Source organism: Zophobas morio, unplaced genomic scaffold, assembly GCF_036711695.1.
Source record: "Zophobas morio isolate AGI-343-1 ecotype UQ-CSIRO unplaced genomic scaffold, CSIRO_AGI_Zmor_V1 ptg000759l, whole genome shotgun sequence".
NCBI classification, from domain to species: domain Eukaryota; kingdom Metazoa; phylum Arthropoda; class Insecta; order Coleoptera; family Tenebrionidae; genus Zophobas; species Zophobas morio.
The window spans coordinates 121,020-139,229 of record NW_026972862.1 but is presented as its reverse complement, the minus strand read 5'-3'; the positions used below and the strand labels follow the sequence as shown (position 1 = coordinate 139,229).

The window sequence follows — 18,210 nt, the reverse complement described above, 5'->3', positions numbered from 1 at the left end:
GTAGTTAGGAAAGTATGATTTATAAAGTTGAAGAAGAGCATTCAGTTCAGGAAAGTTTCTATCTGACTTAACGTTCAAAAGCTAATAATAATAATAATAATAATAATAATAATAATAATAATAATAATAATAATAATAATAATAATAATAATAATAATAATAATAATTTAAAAAATCCGTAGCATTAAATAATCGAAAAAATGTAAAAAGGCAAAAGTGAACTTTGTAATTGGTTTAATACAACTAATAAAAAGAAAAAAATTATTGGCTCTTTTTAACAAATGAGTGTGCGGTTTAAGGCTAAAAATATTTATTCTGAAATATATAAAATGTAAGCTGCTTTTCATATTATTATATATAATATAGTTATTATGGTACTTTATATTTTTTATATATGAACTGTTATATTTCATTACCTTTATTATTGTTATTATTAATATTACTTAAAAAAGTTATTTTAAAAAAGCCATAAAGAACTAAATATGCTAGAAAACCTTTTTATCTTTTTAAAAAATTATAATAAAAAATCGTCTTTTTTAAAATTATAATATTAATTTACTTTAAAAAAAAAAGATCTAATAATAACAAAATTACTATCAAAATTTTTTTTAAAGAACGTAATTTTAATTTTTATATTTACAAAAAAAAGAAAAAATAGTAAAAAACTAAAATATAAATTATTTATATGGTACAGTTATATATTTATAATAGTAATTTCTGTTTCAAATAATAAATAAACTAGTAAAAATGATTTTACTGTATAGATGAAATTATTTCTTAAGGGATTTAGTTAAATTTAAAACTTTTTATGCTAATATATGTTTTTTTTAAGAAAGTAAAAGTTATTGTAATTATTAATAAAAGATATAACTATTTATACAAAGTTAATAAATTATAATAATATAATAAAAAAATTAATAAATAAAAAGAAATAATAGTTTATTAAAAAATATATAACAGAGTATATAGAAAATGTTTAATAAATATTTAAATTATTAATAAATATATTTTAAATACTTGGTTTAAAAATTTATTATCATAAAGTAAACAAAAAAATTAAAATTTTATAAACTTAATAAAATTATAATGTATATAAATATAAGCCTATTAATAAACGCTTAAACTAAGTAAACCTGCGAAATGCGATAGTCAAGTACATGCCGCCGCCTCGTGCATAAACAGAGTAAATGGCAGATGGTGGACGAAAGTTCGGAAACTTTAACGTGTTGAAAAATTAAACTGTACAAGTTATCAAAAACTGATTTTTCCTCAACTTTTTCAAAAACTAAGATTAACCAAGAAACCAAAAGATTCTATACCGTAAATTTATATATAAATATAAATATGATTGGGAGTTTTATACTTGTACTTTAACGTTTAAAGGGATGTGAGAGTAACTGAGAGCGCACACCGCCATAGTAACGGCTTGTTTGGGGATCTAATTAATAAAGTTTAAAGTCTTCAGATTTATGGTGACGCTATGGATATATTCTTAGGCTATTGGAAAAAAAGCTAATGAGTACGCTTGATCTCGGAATCAACGAGAAAATTAATTTTTCCTGAAGCTCTATAGTTTTTAAGATTTATATTATAAAAAATATAATAACAAAAATAAGAATTGCTATTACAGACATTTTAATTTATAATAACTATTACAAGACGCTTTAAGGTTTAGTTAAAAAAAATAGAACCATTTATTAAGAGGAATAACTTAAGAATTACTGTAACGTCTACAGTCACTAAGCCGAATGAAGAGCTAAAGTTTTGAATAGCCTCAACAAGAGCCGGAATAGTTACAGAATCTTTTATACATATAAAACAATTCTTTATAATCTTAATTATTAAAAAAGTAACACAGTGAAGTATTAAAAAAGAGAGGTGGCCTAGACATAAAATAAAAATACCTAAAACAGCACGCCTAAGTTCAAAGCTACATTCTTTAAAAAAATAAGAAATTATTTCTTTTTCTCGATTTTTCATATTTAAATACGGTATAATAACACCAGTTGAAAGCTGATCTGCAACAGTTAAAGTAAAAATTAGAAACAAAAATTTACTAGTAGAAAGAAATGGTTTAAAAACAATATAAAAATTAGTTTTATAGCACTAAGCAAGTAAAATGATCTTTAACAGCGATGGGTGAAAGTAACTCAGATGCAGAAAATATTACTTAAAGACTTGATGACACTGTCTTGCCGAATTTTTTTACGTTATTTTGTTATCCTTCAGCCTCAACTCTAGTCTGACTACGACAAAAAACTCAAACAACTTTATGCGGAGGGAGATAGGGCGCGCCGTCTTATATCCTGCCTACAATTCGTAAGAATTTTGAACCTTTCGTGCTGGCTTTAGTAAGGATAAAAGGGTCATTTTAATGTTCGAGGAGTATCTGGCTAAGCTCTGTTTACTACTGCATCTTTAGTGAATAGATGCGTCTCCACTATTCCTAGCTTAATATGGGTAGTTCTACTTGCAGTCCTAGCTTAACACTGGAATGAGGTGTCTTGTATTAGTGCTTAGTTCTCATAATAGGATGAGACTCTAGTAGGGTTCTTGCTTTGGCACAGCCTAACGCAAAACGATAAAACTTTAGCTTTATGCTTCTATGCTTGAATTAATTTTCTAGTTAGTAAAATACCAAGATCTGGATTCGGGTCCTTAACTAAGTCCTACTAATCAACTCGGTAAATAAATAAATAAGGAGGGTCTCAATCAATCAAGTGCAAGGTTTGTTTTCCTAAAGATTGGCAACCGTATTAACTACAAATGAACCTTAGCTTACTACCTGGCTAATAATCGAATGAATTAGAAATTTACATCTGAAAGTGCTTAGCTTATTGAATATTTGTGATCCTTGGCATGAATGATCGCTCGTTAATTAACAACAAAATACAAAATAGAACTAGGTAACTTGCCAAAAAAAAATGATAAAGAGTAGAATGTGAGAGAACAGAATCTAAATAAGAAGAAAAAATAATCTAATTAATATTATACAATAATGATACTAAATAACTTCTCCTATAGTGGACTTGGAGTAAAGTTCTTCAGAGGTACGCCTTTATGGGTGGTGCCGTCGTATCATTATTTGCTAGGTCCCAGTGCTAAATCAACTAGGTCATTAAGTGTAGGCTTGTTCTTGGTAATTGTAGATGCTGGCCCTAGGCTAAATAACCTTCCGCTTTCTTAGTTGGCGCTCTTGTGTAGTACATTTACATTGCCTGTGGAAGTTAACTGTCCTCCTTGGCGATCAGGCAGATCTTTACGGCCTCGGGTGAGATTAACTACGTCCTACGGTGCCCTCCAGTGCGAGTGGTAAAGACCGAAAGCAAAGGGTATGTACGAGTCCTAGTGTAAAGTAATGACGGGTACGCTCTATCTCATTCCAGGACCATGTGAATGCCTGTGATTCGATCCGTGCTAGTTGAAACTGGGTACTTTCTTCAACTTTAGTGATGGAACTACTAAGGCTAGATAGAACAATGGGATTACGTCATACTAGGACGGCAGAATTATATGAACTAGTGAAATTTAAAGCTAAGTTGTTAAATCCGAATGGTATTCCAGGGAACTACCCAAGACGAACATATAGGCATTACGATGAGGAGGAAGGGTACTAACTCACATTAGTTACACGACTACTAAGTGCTTTTAAAGTCAAACTTTTATACTCGTATACTAGCTCTGTTAAGTACGTCTTAGGTAAAGGACTGGCTTTCTTCATGCCCGTCTCTTGTTCTGTTGATGAGTATTAGGCATTTATTACTAAGCGTGACTGAGTTTTAATCGTCATCGGCTTGTTATCTTAAAAGACTCCTCGGTATAACTACATTTGAAATATTATTTTCGTCACTCCTAAGGCTATGTAAAGATGGTTACCTCGAGCAAGGCTATCTGCCCAAATGATACCAACTCTCGAAAAAAGGTACATAATTAGATTTTATACTTAAATTCCTTAAGATAAAGCACTAGGTGAACTGATTAGATCATCCTAAAGAAAGTAAAATAAAGTATTCGTACAAACTTGACGTAAGCTCTATAAACAAGGGAAGTTGCCCTTCAGTTCCTAGACTCTTGTTAGTTGGTCGTAAGAACCAAAGCAAACCAACCTAATGAAATAAACTGCTGCTAACGCTTCATCGAGAAACAAAGAGAGCTAGAATTGAATAAAGTTAGAGCAATGATTAAGGCTCGTAGTATTTTACTTTATTAGAAGAATGAAAGATTAAGATTATCTTATCGAGTCGACTACTTGGAAGTAAAATTAGCTGTTATTAGTTGCATAAGAAGACTTCGAGTGTCTTGAGTTTTTTAGTGAAAGAAAACCACCTTACAGCTTGAGTTTTTAAGTGAAAAGTTTGATCGTAAGTACTTAGACGCTTACGCCTTACGTACTGGCATCACCTGTAGAGGTTTACCTATTTGAAAGGTAATCAAGCAGATCCATTTGATCTGAGGGTCAGGGCAGTTTGCTAAGTTAAGGCGTGCGTTCCACTTGCTAGTCAACAAGCGGTCTTTTTTAAAATGGGTGGTCCCACTCGATTATAGCCTATAAAGTATACTAAATTTAAAGTATCTATTAGTTGCGGCTATTTAACAGCTAAGTCCTTAAAGATTGATTTCCTTACTGGGCACTGGTACTATGGAAAGTAAATTATCTGAAGTAAATTGTCAAGAATTACTCACCGAAGCAAGAGACAAGGTTTTGTCTCCATTAAAATACTTTAAATTCAATATCTTTTCAGTATCTCTTTCTAAAAGATAAAGATTAGTAATCTTAGTTGCCGCGGTATAGTTGGACTCGATCGTTGGGAAAGAAAAATCGTGCAACCTCTAATTTTTAACATAACGTAATATATAATAGCTCTAATATATATTATTATAATTTTAATATTAATTAATAATAGTATTAATTGCATCTTTTAGAATTTTTTTGAATATCTTAATATTACAACTATTATAAAAAGTTAAACAAGTAGCAGTCACTTAAATTTGTTATTCAACTTAGAAATTCATCCCTTACTGTAAACTACATCAGTTTTATTACAATTTTTTATTGTTTTAATTCATTTTTTTTACATTATCAGTATTAATAATATTTTAATTTCAACGTTAGTAAAAAGATAAAAGTAGAATATTCAAAACTAATGTAGATTATACTGCAACACTAAGCCAAGCGGGACCACTGATTGCCTGAATCCCAGTCACAATTACAGTCATTGCGCTGGACTAATCATAAAATATTCAGAAGTTTATTATTTGTTAATGAATTTATTTATTTTATAAATTATTTTCTTAAAAAGTCTTTAAAAATTTCGTTCTTTATTAAATATGGCTTTTCATTATTAATATTTGCATTTATAATTTTTAACAACTCTTTTTTAGAAGCGTTAGTAATAAATATAAAAATTAGTTTAAAAAATTTTAAAATTTAAGTTATCTTTTTTTATGACTCTAAATATTTTCTTTTTATTTAATAATTTTTTTGAATTTTTTATAACGTCTTTCCTTTGGAAAACTTTAGTCGCAAGAATTTGAGAGTTTGTTTTCATTGACTCATAATGTTGCGCACTTAATTATTCTTACGCTTGGGATCCTCAAAGTTAAAGTGGAATGCAAAAAGCCAGCAGCTTTACTGTGTGCCGATTCAGCGGGTTAGTTTTATCGTAGACTTTTTATTAATAATAGTCTATTCCATAAATTTTTTTTTTTTAAAAAAGATTTTATTAAAGCGAATTGGTTCTTAATTTAATTAGAAACCTGAATTAAGGCGTAATTAAATAGTACAATTCTTAAAATTTGAAGAAAATTTATATACAATAGGAAGAGTTGCACAGATTTATTATATAAATTTAAGTTATTTTAAATATTATATACAGTTTTTTAAAAAATTTATTATAATTAGTTAAATTTAAATCTTTTAGAAATAGATAAACTTTTTCACACTCATCATAAAGTGCTTTATACGATTTAGATTTGATTTTACGCAAATCCTTAATAAAGTTATAATTAATTTATTATAATAAAAATATGAAAATGATAAATAAATTTAATAAGTTTTTATACAAATCTATCATAAACTTATATTAATTCTTTTTATAATATAAGAAATTATATTTTTATTGTAATTATAAGTAACAATAACGATATTATAAAACTTTAAATTATTTTTTCTGTTTTCATAATTTATTTTTAAGTTATGTACTTTAGTGAAACATTATGTTTATAACTGTAACTTTGCTTTAATTTTTATATTTTATTAAAATAACTAAATTTTATGCGAAATTATTATTTTGTTATCATTATGTTGATAGGCGTCAAGATCACTCGAACGTGCCTTAACTTTCCAGAGGGATATGCCCACTTTTTAAAATTTGACAGTTTAATTTTTGTTTATAATTTTGTTTATTTTTTTTTAATTCTTAATTTTGTTTTAAGTTACATTTAAATTTTAATTTTCTCTTCACTTTTATTTAAAGTTTTTAATAAAATATAATAAATAGAAAATTTATAAAAAAAAGTGCTAAATATGATAATATATATCTTATAAACATAATATACTACCTTATAAAGATTTTTATTGTAATTTAAATTGTGTTAATCTTTCTTATAGGAAAGAAAATCATCAATATTTCGCTAGCAAATTCATATTATCATCTAAATGCCGCTGATTTTGTACCCACTCCGGGCTGTTCTGATCAAATCATTATTGAGAATATTCACGGAAGGTTTTTTTTTACTACCGATCTTTATAATAATAAATTTTCTTTTTTACTATTTAAACTTTCCGCAGTTTTATTTTATAATTGAAATGCATTTAATTAAAATAAAGTGAGTTTAAAAGAGTTTGAAGTTTTTTAACTATTAATTTCTATACAATCTGTCCAATGCCTGCTTTTTGCTAGAAACTCAAATTATTTTATTGTAAATAATAATAATAAAAAGCTCAAACGGATTAGTCGAATAGTTGCATTTATACAGTTCTACGACATTATGGTGCACGTGTTCCCCACTATGAAACAGAAGTTTTTTTTAATAAAAATAATCAAGAGCGAATTGCGTACGCACACAATCAGAATAAACGAATCAACAACTGTGCCTGTAAAATTTTTCGTTAACTTTGCGAGATCGAACGAATCAACTGCTCGCATATAACCATATTTTTATAAACATCTATTTGGTCCATGTTATAACAATGAGAATCAAGTTGCGCGCACGTGAAACTTTAATCTAAACCAGTGTATCAACTATTTCCTTTAACAAATCTATATTTTTACTAAAGCGTGAACTCGCCAATCAAAAGCGCAGTTTGTATTTGAAAACTTTTGATCTGGCTTAAATTTTTTGGTGAATTTTCGGTTTTAATTAAGAAAAAAGTTTAATTTTGTGTAAAGTTCGAAAAGTTCTCATTGCTTTTAGCGTAGATCGTTAAACAATTAAAAAAGTTTCATAATCACGAAATTTTTTATTATTATTACTAAAGAAAATATAATTAACTTTTTGGCACTTTAGTATTAGTTTGTTTTAAAATATAGATTCTGTGCTCCCTTTATTTATTAATAAAAATCTAGTTGACTTTTCCATTCATGCAGAGGAACACTAGATTTAATTTGGAATAAATCTAATTATAAAATATAACTAACATTTGTCTTTCATGAAAAGGAAGTAATTAAGCAAATTTTCTTGTATTCGTGCCCAGCTTCGACTGCATTTGATATATACACGCAGGCAATTTGTAGGGAAAGTTTGTTTGGAAAAGGTAATAAGAAAAATTTTTTAAACTTTATTTCAACATTGGGATTATAAAACTATTGAAGTTAAAATATTAAGCAAAAAGCACTGTAAATACTTTAAGCTCACTAAAGTACAAAACGTTGTGTTTTACCTATGTTCATAAAAACTTACCTTTTTACACTTTGTCTGGTATACTTTCTTTTTTCAGTAAACATTTAATTCAAAAATTATATAAGAAAGATTTATAATAATGAAAATTTAATAAACTAAAAGAATCGATAAGTTTGGCACAAAAATTAAGCTGGAATTCATCACAAACATTTTAATTGTAATAGTTAAATTGCTTGGTTTCTAGTAAAGTTGGAACTGGTATGCAAGTTAACTCGTTATTAGATTATAATTTCAGTTTTATATTTGGCCTTTTCTCACATACTTTGTGTTAGTAAAAGAAAATGTATATGCAAGTAATTTACTTATTATAAAAAAAAATAGAGTTATAGTCGGGCTAAACGCTTCGGAACGTACTCAAAAACAAGACCTCTTGGTGTCCCTTGTGCTTTATACATGCAATATACAAGAAAGCCAAGTTTTTAAATTTAGGTGTAAACTTTATTGACTGTCAATTATATTCATATATGCATCTAAATTTAATTTCGTATATTTTGATAAAAAAAAATACTTTTTGCTTAGCTTTTACTATAAGGTAGCACTAACTTTATTATTTTTTAAAGGCATACAACAGCTTTTGTATTAAAAAAGATGGATGAGAATTCTTATAAAACCATTGAAGCACTAGCCGAATTCATAGCAAAATCTTGTCTTAAAGAACTAAACATACTAAGAATTATTATAAATTTAAAAAAATTAAAAGCTTTAGTTTTTGCTCAATACTCTGCAGTGCAAATTACTAGAAACCTTTCGGATTATGAGAATTAAATTATTTCTTACAGGGTTATAACAAAATAATTTTAACTTGAAGTATATATAGGATTATTTAATACGCTCTAATTGTGAGGTGAACATAATAAAGGAGCGAATGTTTGAAAAAAAAAATTAATAAAAACTTACAATCTACTCATACACTAAATATAGGTTATTGTTACTAGGTCCTTTTCATTAAGTTAATAGCATAAAAATAACTTTTTACTTTATATATATTTTTAAAAATCGTTTTATTACATAGTATTATTTTTTTAAATTGAGTAAATATAAAAAAAATAGCAGCCTTATAAAAAAAACATCCCGCGTTATGTGGGTAGAAAAGCTGTTTAGATATATAAGATAAAATATAAACTTTCTTCATATAGCATAATTAATTATTTATGCAAGTAGATGTTACCTTAGGACATAGATGCCTTTAACTCATAAAGGGGATAACAGGAAACCCTTGAGGGGGAAGAAAAAATTAAAAATCCTTGATTTGTTAGATTACGTATTAGTATTAGTCAGTTTTCTAAATGGATTTTTAATTTCAAAGCTTTTCACCTTTTTCTTAATTAGCACTTTTATTTATATACGAGAGTTAATGTTAATCTTTCAAGCCTTTAAAGCACTTAGTATCAAAAAGAACCCTATCAATAGCAGATAACATGAAAACTTTATAGGGAAAGAAAGTTAATTAAATTTTTATTAAATAATTTCTAGTTCATGTTTAAGTTTAGTAATATCTTTCTTTGTGGATTTAGTTTTTGAGATTTCCAAGTTTTTCTTTGCTTGGTATTTTTTAATTTTATATGCATGTAAAATTATTTATCATGGATAGCTATTAATACGAAAAACTTAAAGGGAGTGTATACTACATTAAATATTAATTCATCCATTCTATATAATAATTAAGTGGTAATTAAGATTTTTAGGTTCGTTAATTATTAAAAGTTTTAAGTTCAACTTTTCTTCATTTTTGCAAGTAATCACTTCCATTAAAGCTTTAATATCCCATTTTCATTTAAAAATTATATATATAACCGATATCAAGTTTGAAGCGAAAAGAAAGAAATTCTTATCGTCTACAACCGTTGTCTAATATTATTATTCGTTAAATATAAATTTTATAGCTACGTTCTTAGGTATTTTTAGGTTTATGTAATATATTTGCGAGGAAGAAGACACAACTTTTATTTATGCTAGTTATTTTCGCGATAAAACAGAAAAAAGTTGCTATGCAAGAGAGGGGTAGGTCAGCTGAAATTCATTTTAATTTTTTCAATATTATATTTCTAACTCAGATAATACTCCTTTCATACAAAGAAATACTGTTCTCTTAATTTTTAAACAACTATTGAATAAAAATATGGACAATATCAAGTTTGTTGATAGTTAAAATTATTACGAAATGAAAGAGGTATGAAGTTGAAATCAAGCTAAATATGTTAACCTTTTTTAAAAAAATGGGGGGCAAAATATAAGCTACTACCTTATTACCGTTTACTTTTAAAACTAAAATCTTGTAGTGCAGCCAACGTTTCCTAAGATTTTGAATTGTATAAAATATTTCTTTCAATTTCGTACTTTTAAATTAGCGTAAGTTTTACTAAAAAAAGAGGGCGGCCCTAATATCACAATTTTAAGGTAACAAAACTATACAAGCCCTACCAAAGTTCCTTTTTTAAAAAATTTGAATAACAAAAAAATAATTACATTTACAGTATACGCATAATTTGTAAAGACAAATTCCCGAAAATATATATATAATAAAAAGTTTACATTTGACGTTCATTATCAACTTTAGCCATTTATTATATACCTTCATAACTTAAACTTTAGATTTTTTAGAAACTAAAAAAAAAAGAATTATAATAAATAATATAGAATTAAATTTAAAGTCTACCTAAAAATTAAAATCCTCTTAAAGTGTAAATTTACAGTGATTATATAATAAGCAGTTTTCATAATATAAAAAACTTAAAATACTATATAAAAACTGTACAGTTATACAGTTATATATTCTACAAAGCTTGAAACAGAAATCTTATTTCTTTAAAAATTTTAACTTCTTAAAAGCTAAATAAAATTAAACGTGCAATTTCGACAATTAAACAGAATTAAATTAAAAATTTATAATAAAAAAAGTAAAATCTTAATTTTGTACTCAAGAAAAATAATTTATATTTCTATTTATTAATTATTTTTTTTAATTTTTTAATTTTTTAATTTTTTCTTAAAATTTTTTTATTCAATTTATTTATTAATTTTTATAATTTTTTAATAATGAAACTAATTTGATAAATTTATTCTAATAAGTTTTATTGATGTATATTTAGAAGTTAAATATTATAAAGTTATTCTTAACTTATAAAATTTCACAAGCTAGTAATAAGTAAAAAGTATCATAATATAAAAAAAAACTAAATTTGAAAAACTAAAAAAAAAAACTAAAAAAAACATCAGAGCAGTTAAATTCCTATAAAACTTTTAATTTCTTTAAGCTAATAAAAAGTTAAAATTACTATAATAATAAATAAAAAAACTAAATTTTTATGAAGGAATTAATAAATTTAGTAAAATCTCAGAATTGTACCCAACATAAATTTATAAGATGCGAATGGAAAAAAAGAAATTTAAGTTCGAAATGCGGTTAACTAAACAAATCGAAAAAAATAGATTCACTAGTTTTTCTTTAATTATAATTCGTGCGATTTTATCGGCGAGGCTTCGTTTTCACGCTGACTTTCAAATATTTGTTGCCAATCTTATAGCCGTTCATCATTTGAATCGCAGTATACGCTTCTTGAGGACAAAAAAACTTCACAAAGCCGTAACCTAAAAAAAAATAAAAAAAAAGTTTATAAAAAAAATTCACTTAAGAAAATATAATTTCCATTAAATTTTCCAATCAAACTTGTTTAGCAAAAAAAAGGAAAAGAAAAAAAGTTTGTTTATATTAAACCCTTTTAAAAAAAATATATTATGATATAGCGCTAAAAGAGAAACATAAATTAATTTAAGAGGAAGATATTTAACTTCTATATAAGTATCTTGTCAGTGATTTAAAAAAAAAATTAAAACCTTTGCTCATCCCATTAGCATCAGTAGTAACCTTCACACTCTCCAAAGTCCCAAAAGGTGAAAACAATTGATAAAGAGCTTCAAGATTATTTTAATTAAGTTATAAATAAAATACTAAAAAAAATTAAAACAAAATATTAATTGAAATTTCTTTAAAAAAATTAAATAAAAATAAATTAAAAATTTAAGCAAAATTATTTATAAAAAATTCTATGAAACGATTAAATGCGAAATGCACAATTATCAGTTTTTTTTTCTTGTTACAATAAAAGTTTAAAATTTATATACTTTTATTTAAATAATAATAATTTACTTTGCTATACTTTTAATAATAAAATTCTATGTTCAAATAAATTTATTAAAAAAAATTACATACGCCTATTACGTTTACTAAAGATTTTTAAAATATATTTTTCCTTATTTATAGTTTTTTTTTAAAAATTTTTTAAAGTTGTTGTATTTCATATAATTAACTTTTATTATACTTTACAATAATTAAAACGCGCTATAAAAGCACATGCGCTTAAAATAAAAACAGACATAAAAAATAATTTTTTAAAAAAATCACTTGCAATTTGACCTTTTAAATTAAACACAATCAATTAAATAATTGAAAATTAATACATCTTTTATAAAAAAATTCAAACGAAATTAAATTGTAGAATCAATTAATGAATTATAAAAAAATTGTCTTACTAATCAATTAAGTAACAACAAACGCAGATTAATTTTTAGTAATTTAAATTTAAATTTCTTTGATAAAAATGAGACCGGCATCATTAACTTCCATGGGAAGATGAAAAATAAAAAGATTGCTGGGATCTGGCTCTTGAGATTGAGAGGAGTACGGAGTATATCGATTCTTACAAAAATATTGCGAAATTGAAAAAAAAAAAAATAATATTTATAAAATCAAATACAGTATACGAGCCGGCCGCCGCAGAAAGAGCAGCACCATAATTTGAATAAGCATTCAGTTGCATGCACTAAAAAAAATTATAAAATAAAAAAACCTAAAAAATTAAGTAAATAATAATCAGTAATAATAAATAAAAAAATAATATTAAAAAAAGGATAAAAAGGATAAAATTGAGGTTTATACTAAAAATTCAAAAAAAAATAAAATATAAAATAATAATTAAAACTTAAAATTATATAATTACTATAATGGAAGCATTAGACCAATTAATATAAAACAATTTAAATTAAAAATTAGAAAAAAATACAAAAACCTGTTGTTGGTATTGAGCATGGGCATACGAGTACTGAGCGGCGGGGCTAACGGGAGTGGCAGGAGAGGGCGTCGCCAAGCCGCCGTAATTGGGAATCACGGGAGCTGTAGGAAGCAGCCCCGTCCGTCGAAGACGTGCCTGCTTCTGCTCTTCCGTCTCTGCAAAGCGCACTACGAGGCCCTGCATAGATCCTAAAAAAAAAAAATTGATTTCATCCAAAAAAAATTAAAATTATTTTTTTAAACCTAATCTAAAAATATTATTATAAATTATTTAATCCTGATAAAATGATAAAAAAAGTATTGAAAATTAAAATCAACAAGGAAACAATATATTAAAACTAGATTAATCTAAAAAAATTAAAAAAAAATAATATATTTAACACAACGAATCTAAGAATAAATTGTTAAATGGATTAAATCCATAAATATTAAGAAAAATAATATGATAACCAAATCAACCTAAAAAATATTTTAAAATTGATGCACATAACTAATTAATATAACTAAAATAAATTAACCTAAAAAAGTATATAAATTAACATAACCATAATAAAAAACTAAATTGATCTGAAATAATTATAGTACCAAAAAAATTAAAAAACATTAATATTTAAAACCAAAGAAACCTAAAAAAAAATTGTAATTAATATGATTAAAATCTAATTAACCTAAAAAATATATAAATTAATTAATTCCAGATAAATAAAACAAGAAAAATACACGAAAAATAAAGAAAGTAAGTAATTAAAACTAAATTAACCTATATATAAAGTACATCCAAAATAATTAAAACAATAAAAAATCCAAAAAATAATAATTAATATTAAAGCCAAGTTAACCTAAAATATATATAAATAAATTAAATCCAAAATAATTATACGATTATAAATCCAAAAATAAATATAAAGTTAATAATAAAACTAATAATTAAAGCCAAGCACAACCAGGTGGAGTGAAACCATTAAGAGCAGCAATGGCGGCAGACGCCTCTGCTTCCGTACTATATCTACTCGCAAAAAAAATATAAATTAAAAATCTAAAAAGAAAAAATCAAAACCGGCTAATAAAAAAAATTGCTCAAGTAGCTTTCCAGAACAAAAATCAGAAAAGACGTATATTTTCTGACAAAAGTTCAGGAAAAATAACTCTTTTGTATAAAGAGCCGTAAAAGTATACGTATATACATAAGTATATATGTATATGCAAGTATATAGCATACGCTCAAGAAATCTACATTAAAAAAGGCTTAGAATTTATTTCATTTGATAACCTTTTCTATTATTACATACTATAGACTTAACATAATATAAAACCATCGTTTAATTAATTAACATAAAAATAAAACGTTAGTAAAATAATATTAGTAAAAAAAAAATTAAAAAAAATGAATATAAATTATATTAAGCAATGATTTATATGTAGTTATAGCACCTAACAAATGCTATCCCACGAGAAGTTCCAGTATTTATATCTCTTAAAACAATGCTTTGTTGGATGTTACCATAATTTCCAAAAAGCTTAATAAAATTTCTTTATAAATGTATAAAAAAATAAAATTTATAATACCTGTCTAACGTTGTTCTCATCCCAGTTAAGAGGCATTTGCTTGATATAAACATTATCACTAACTTGTCCAATTTCCTTAACCTTGTCAGCAACCTTAACGACTAACGGTATTGTCCCTTGTAGAAAACAAAAAAATTAATAAAATCCGTTAAACTTTGAAACCTTGAAGCAAAAACCGAGTGTATGGCCATTCAAAGTGGCAATAGCAGCATCAGCTTCTGATTTTTTCTCAAAACGTACAAAGCTATTGAGTAATTACCCTAAAAATTAAAAACAAAAAACGAAATAAATAAAACCCGAAACCAAGACTAATGCCAGTGGCGAAATCCCTCATTATTCGATGTTCTAAGACTTTACCATATGGCGTAAAAGTAGCTAAAAGTAAATCACTTGTCATTTCAAGAGGTAAATTTCTAACGTAAAGATTCGTTCCATCTTGCTCGGAATATGAGCTCGGGTGCTGTAAACCTGCCTGATAAGTCATTTTTAACTAAAAGGAAAACTTCAGAAACAGTATGAAATTTATTTATTTTGCTTTAAGTAAAAAAGTAAATTAGAATCCAGCGCTGAATCCCTTTGCATACACGGCAAGGTTAAAGCGAAAGCCCCGTGAAGCAAACTAAAAACAAAAACCCAAACTGGTCCTCGCACACGACCTGCTTATTAAAAAATGGAAAATTGCAGTTTCTATAATGTTATTATAATCTACCAAATTAATTTTTAATTTGACCACCATGGCATTTTATAATTATTAGTTAAAAGGCACCCGATTTTCGTTTAATATTACTAAAGAAGTTAGTAAGCTACACTGTCTAAAACAAATGACTTATTAGAACATTTTAACGATTGCTTCTTAGAAATAAAGTAAACCTAAAATTGAAGATATAAATTCTTCTCGCTCCTTTTGAGATTAGATAATATATTTGTGAGCCATGAATCGAACTGATGCCTTGTTAGTGCTTGACCTACGGCTATAAGTTTTTAAAGTTGTCTGCAAAAGTACCGCAGGCGGTAAAAGTATATTGATTTAAACAGCATCAGTCCTTTATAATAAAAATAGAAATAATAAAACATTATTTAAATAAAATTGAAAATGTTGCTTTTATAAAAAGTCGTGAAAACCGCGGAACACTCAGCTCAAAGAGATAAAGCGCAACCGTAACGCGCAAATACTCGACATATTTTAGTTGTTTTAAATAAGGTTTTATACAATTATTCTCTCGCTGGTATAAACCTAAAATCTATAACTTTAAGGAAAGCTCCCGTTATAAAAGGGTTTATGAAAAAGGGACACGAAGTACAATCGTTTGCCTACGCTATTCTATTAACCCTAATAATTGGATGTTGTAACAAGCACCTAATTTAATTAATGGCTAATAAAAAAAATTTCTAATTAACTATTCACACAGTTTTGAGGAAATCTAACAGTATATCTATATTACTGTTATACATCAGAATAAACATAATATTTCCGCAATTTTTTATTCTTGTAGATGAAGTTGTTTCTTTTTGATATAAAACAGGTTGACAACTAACTGTTGGGACAAGCTTGTATAAGAATCAGTTTTTAAACAGTTTTCTTTTTTTTTTTTTTTTGTAACAAATGGCCTCAACTGTTACCCTAAACAATTTGAAATTTTATGGTACTATGTGCCAGTTTTAGTCATAAAAATGGTCCGAGGCGCAGCAACAGGCAAGGATGTGCATGAAATGAATTGTCAAACACTGTCACCGAGGCAGTACCGTCCGTGAGATTGCTGATACTTTCCCTCAAATTGCAAAATCAACTGTTTTTAATGTTTAAAAACGCTATTGAAAAAACGATGTTATTGTTAAAGGTAAAAGTAATGGCCTTCCTAGGCTAGTTTCATTTATGAAAACAACGATCTCTTAGGTAAAAGGGGCGACGAAAAATATTAAGATATGTTAAGGCACAGTGGAAGGAAAGTCAAAATTTAAACTATCTCGTTTATGTTGTGGACAAATGCTACACAAAAGTAAACTAAAATATTATAAAGGATGACATATAAATTGTATACATTTCAATCTAAAAGTATTTTTTTTATAGAAAGGCTAAAGAAAAATCACTTCATACCAAAAAACAAAAGAAATATAGGTTGAAATAAGCAAATAAACTATTTTGGACTGTAGACGCTGGGCAAAAATTATTTTTTGGAAGATTTTCTGTAATGAGACATCAGGTCAAAAAATGAAGCTTTTCATGTAGACCGCATTAAACGTACAGGCAAGGCAACTTGAAAATGGTTGTCTCAGAGAGGATTACAGTTTTGTCATGACCTTTAGTAACCCGGGCCTTAATAATTATCAAAACACTTGCATATAATGAGGCAGCAATTACGAAAAAACCCTTGGAGAACAATTCCAGCTTTAAAACTAAAACTGGCAGACATACACTTTTGAGAAAAATTATTTCAATGTTTTACATTTTAGAATAACTTTTCAATAACGTAATGGATTACTTTAAAATTTATACACAGTAAACTCCTATGTTCTAGCTACATTTTGTTAATACCTGATCTTAACTTGGTTTAATATTCGAAAAGATATGAGCTTGTAAATTTAACAAATTGTAGAAACAATTTTGCACGTAGGAAAAATTAAATTTAATAAACGAGCTTTAATAATTAGTATAGCTCCCTTTTGCCAAAATCACTGCTTTTATCCTCTTTGGTGTCCTGGCAATCAGATTGTACCGTTGGTCCGGGGTTACATAATTCCCTTCTGATTGTACACGTGTCCAAAGCTCGTCCAAGTTAGGAGTCGATTCGTATGATCCCAATTTCTCTTCAAGATACCCCATTCTTACTCAACGGGATTGAGTTTGCGGAGACCAGTCTAGCACTTGGAACGACTGTAATTGGAACCATGGTCACACCAATAGTGCAGCGTGTGACATAGGGCATTATCCCGCTGAAAAACCATTTCACTAACCAGGGCCATACCAATCGCATGCTCTGGGTAGATCATTCTTAATAATTCTTGATAATGTCCAAAGCGAAACTTAAAGCAACTTATTCTAGCTAAAGAGGTAGTTAGCATGTAGATACTTCACTTTTGCTCAAATATATTCCCCTTTATGGTTTAATTAAGAAGAAGGAAGTTGCTAAAACGTTTTTTGTTAAGAAGAAAAAAAAAGATTTGTTGCCGTAGCTTAGCGGTAATTAACGTTGCACGAGCAAGTTCAAATCGTTAGTAAAAAATTACTGCCCTATTTTTTTTTAAGCGAAAAGATAATCAATTTAGTAAAAAAAGAGTTTATCATAAAAGTATAAATATTAACTTACTGTCGTGAAACACAGGTTAAAAAGTAGCATGGAAAGTATATTTCTGAAAAATGAACAAGATAAAAAAAATTGTTTAATTCTATTACCTTCTTTCGCTTTATTAAAATCCAGTGTTAAAAAAAAATAAGTTACAGTTATGCCATAACACCTTACAATGGTAACGTCTGACTTCACGAATTCAGTTTTGTGTACTAAATTTATGAAGATTAGAGGGATGGAGACCCTTACCTAAACATTTTACTTGCTTAATTAAAATTGTTAAATTTTATTTATATTATTATTTCTCTTATTTTATTATCTACTTTATTAATAATTTTACTCAATACACTCACAAGACACTAATTATTTATACTTATTTTTTAAAGTTGA

At 26.7% G+C, this 18,210-nt stretch overlaps 2 protein-coding genes across 2 annotated transcripts; one reads left to right on the top strand and one right to left on the bottom strand.

The window, feature by feature from the left end:
• Positions 1-4,540: 4,540 nt before the first annotated feature.
• LOC135121882 (uncharacterized) lies at positions 4,541-8,667 on the top strand. Its single transcript, XM_064046161.1, has 7 exons — positions 4,541-4,699; positions 4,759-4,847; positions 5,151-5,247; positions 5,522-5,651; positions 6,312-6,377; positions 6,611-6,725; positions 8,463-8,667. Exons 1-7 carry the CDS (start codon positions 4,640-4,642, stop codon positions 8,665-8,667), a joined length of 762 nt encoding a protein of 253 aa, XP_063902231.1. The 5' UTR covers positions 4,541-4,639.
• Positions 8,668-11,328: 2,661 nt separating this feature from the next.
• On the bottom strand, positions 11,329-15,140 carry LOC135121872 (ELAV-like protein 1-B). The gene is made up of 10 exons (XM_064046151.1): positions 14,833-15,140; positions 14,713-14,780; positions 14,537-14,652; positions 14,402-14,487; positions 13,915-13,976; positions 12,969-13,159; positions 12,657-12,722; positions 12,508-12,598; positions 11,737-11,814; positions 11,329-11,490 (listed from the first exon to the last, which is right to left on the bottom strand). The coding sequence occupies exons 1-10, from the start codon at positions 15,018-15,020 to the stop codon at positions 11,369-11,371; spliced, it is 1,068 nt and encodes a 355-aa protein (XP_063902221.1). The 5' UTR covers positions 15,021-15,140; the 3' UTR covers positions 11,329-11,368.
• Positions 15,141-18,210: the final 3,070 nt, after the last annotated feature.

What these genes read in the sequence shown, in the direction of transcription:
- LOC135121882 (XM_064046161.1), top strand. Translation starts at nt 4,640, where the DNA reads ATGGAAAGTAAATTATCTGAAGTAAATTGTCAAGAATTACTCACCGAA. An exon ending in ACTGTGTGCCGATTCAGCGG is followed by an intron (nt 5,652 to 6,311) that starts GTTAGTTTTATC and finishes TTATGTTGATAG; the next exon opens with GCGTCAAGATCACTCGAACG. An exon ending in ATTGAGAATATTCACGGAAG is followed by an intron (nt 6,726 to 8,462) that starts GTTTTTTTTTAC and finishes TATTTTTTAAAG; the next exon opens with GCATACAACAGCTTTTGTAT.
- LOC135121872 (XM_064046151.1), bottom strand. Translation starts at nt 15,020, where the DNA reads ATGACTTATCAGGCAGGTTTACAGCACCCGAGCTCATATTCCGAGCAA. An exon ending in TTTGAATGGCCATACACTCG is followed by an intron (nt 14,653 to 14,712) that starts GTTTTTGCTTCA and finishes GTTTTCTACAAG; the next exon opens with GGACAATACCGTTAGTCGTT. An exon ending in CGGCGGCCGGCTCGTATACT is followed by an intron (nt 12,599 to 12,656) that starts GTATTTGATTTT and finishes TATTTTTGTAAG; the next exon opens with AATCGATATACTCCGTACTC.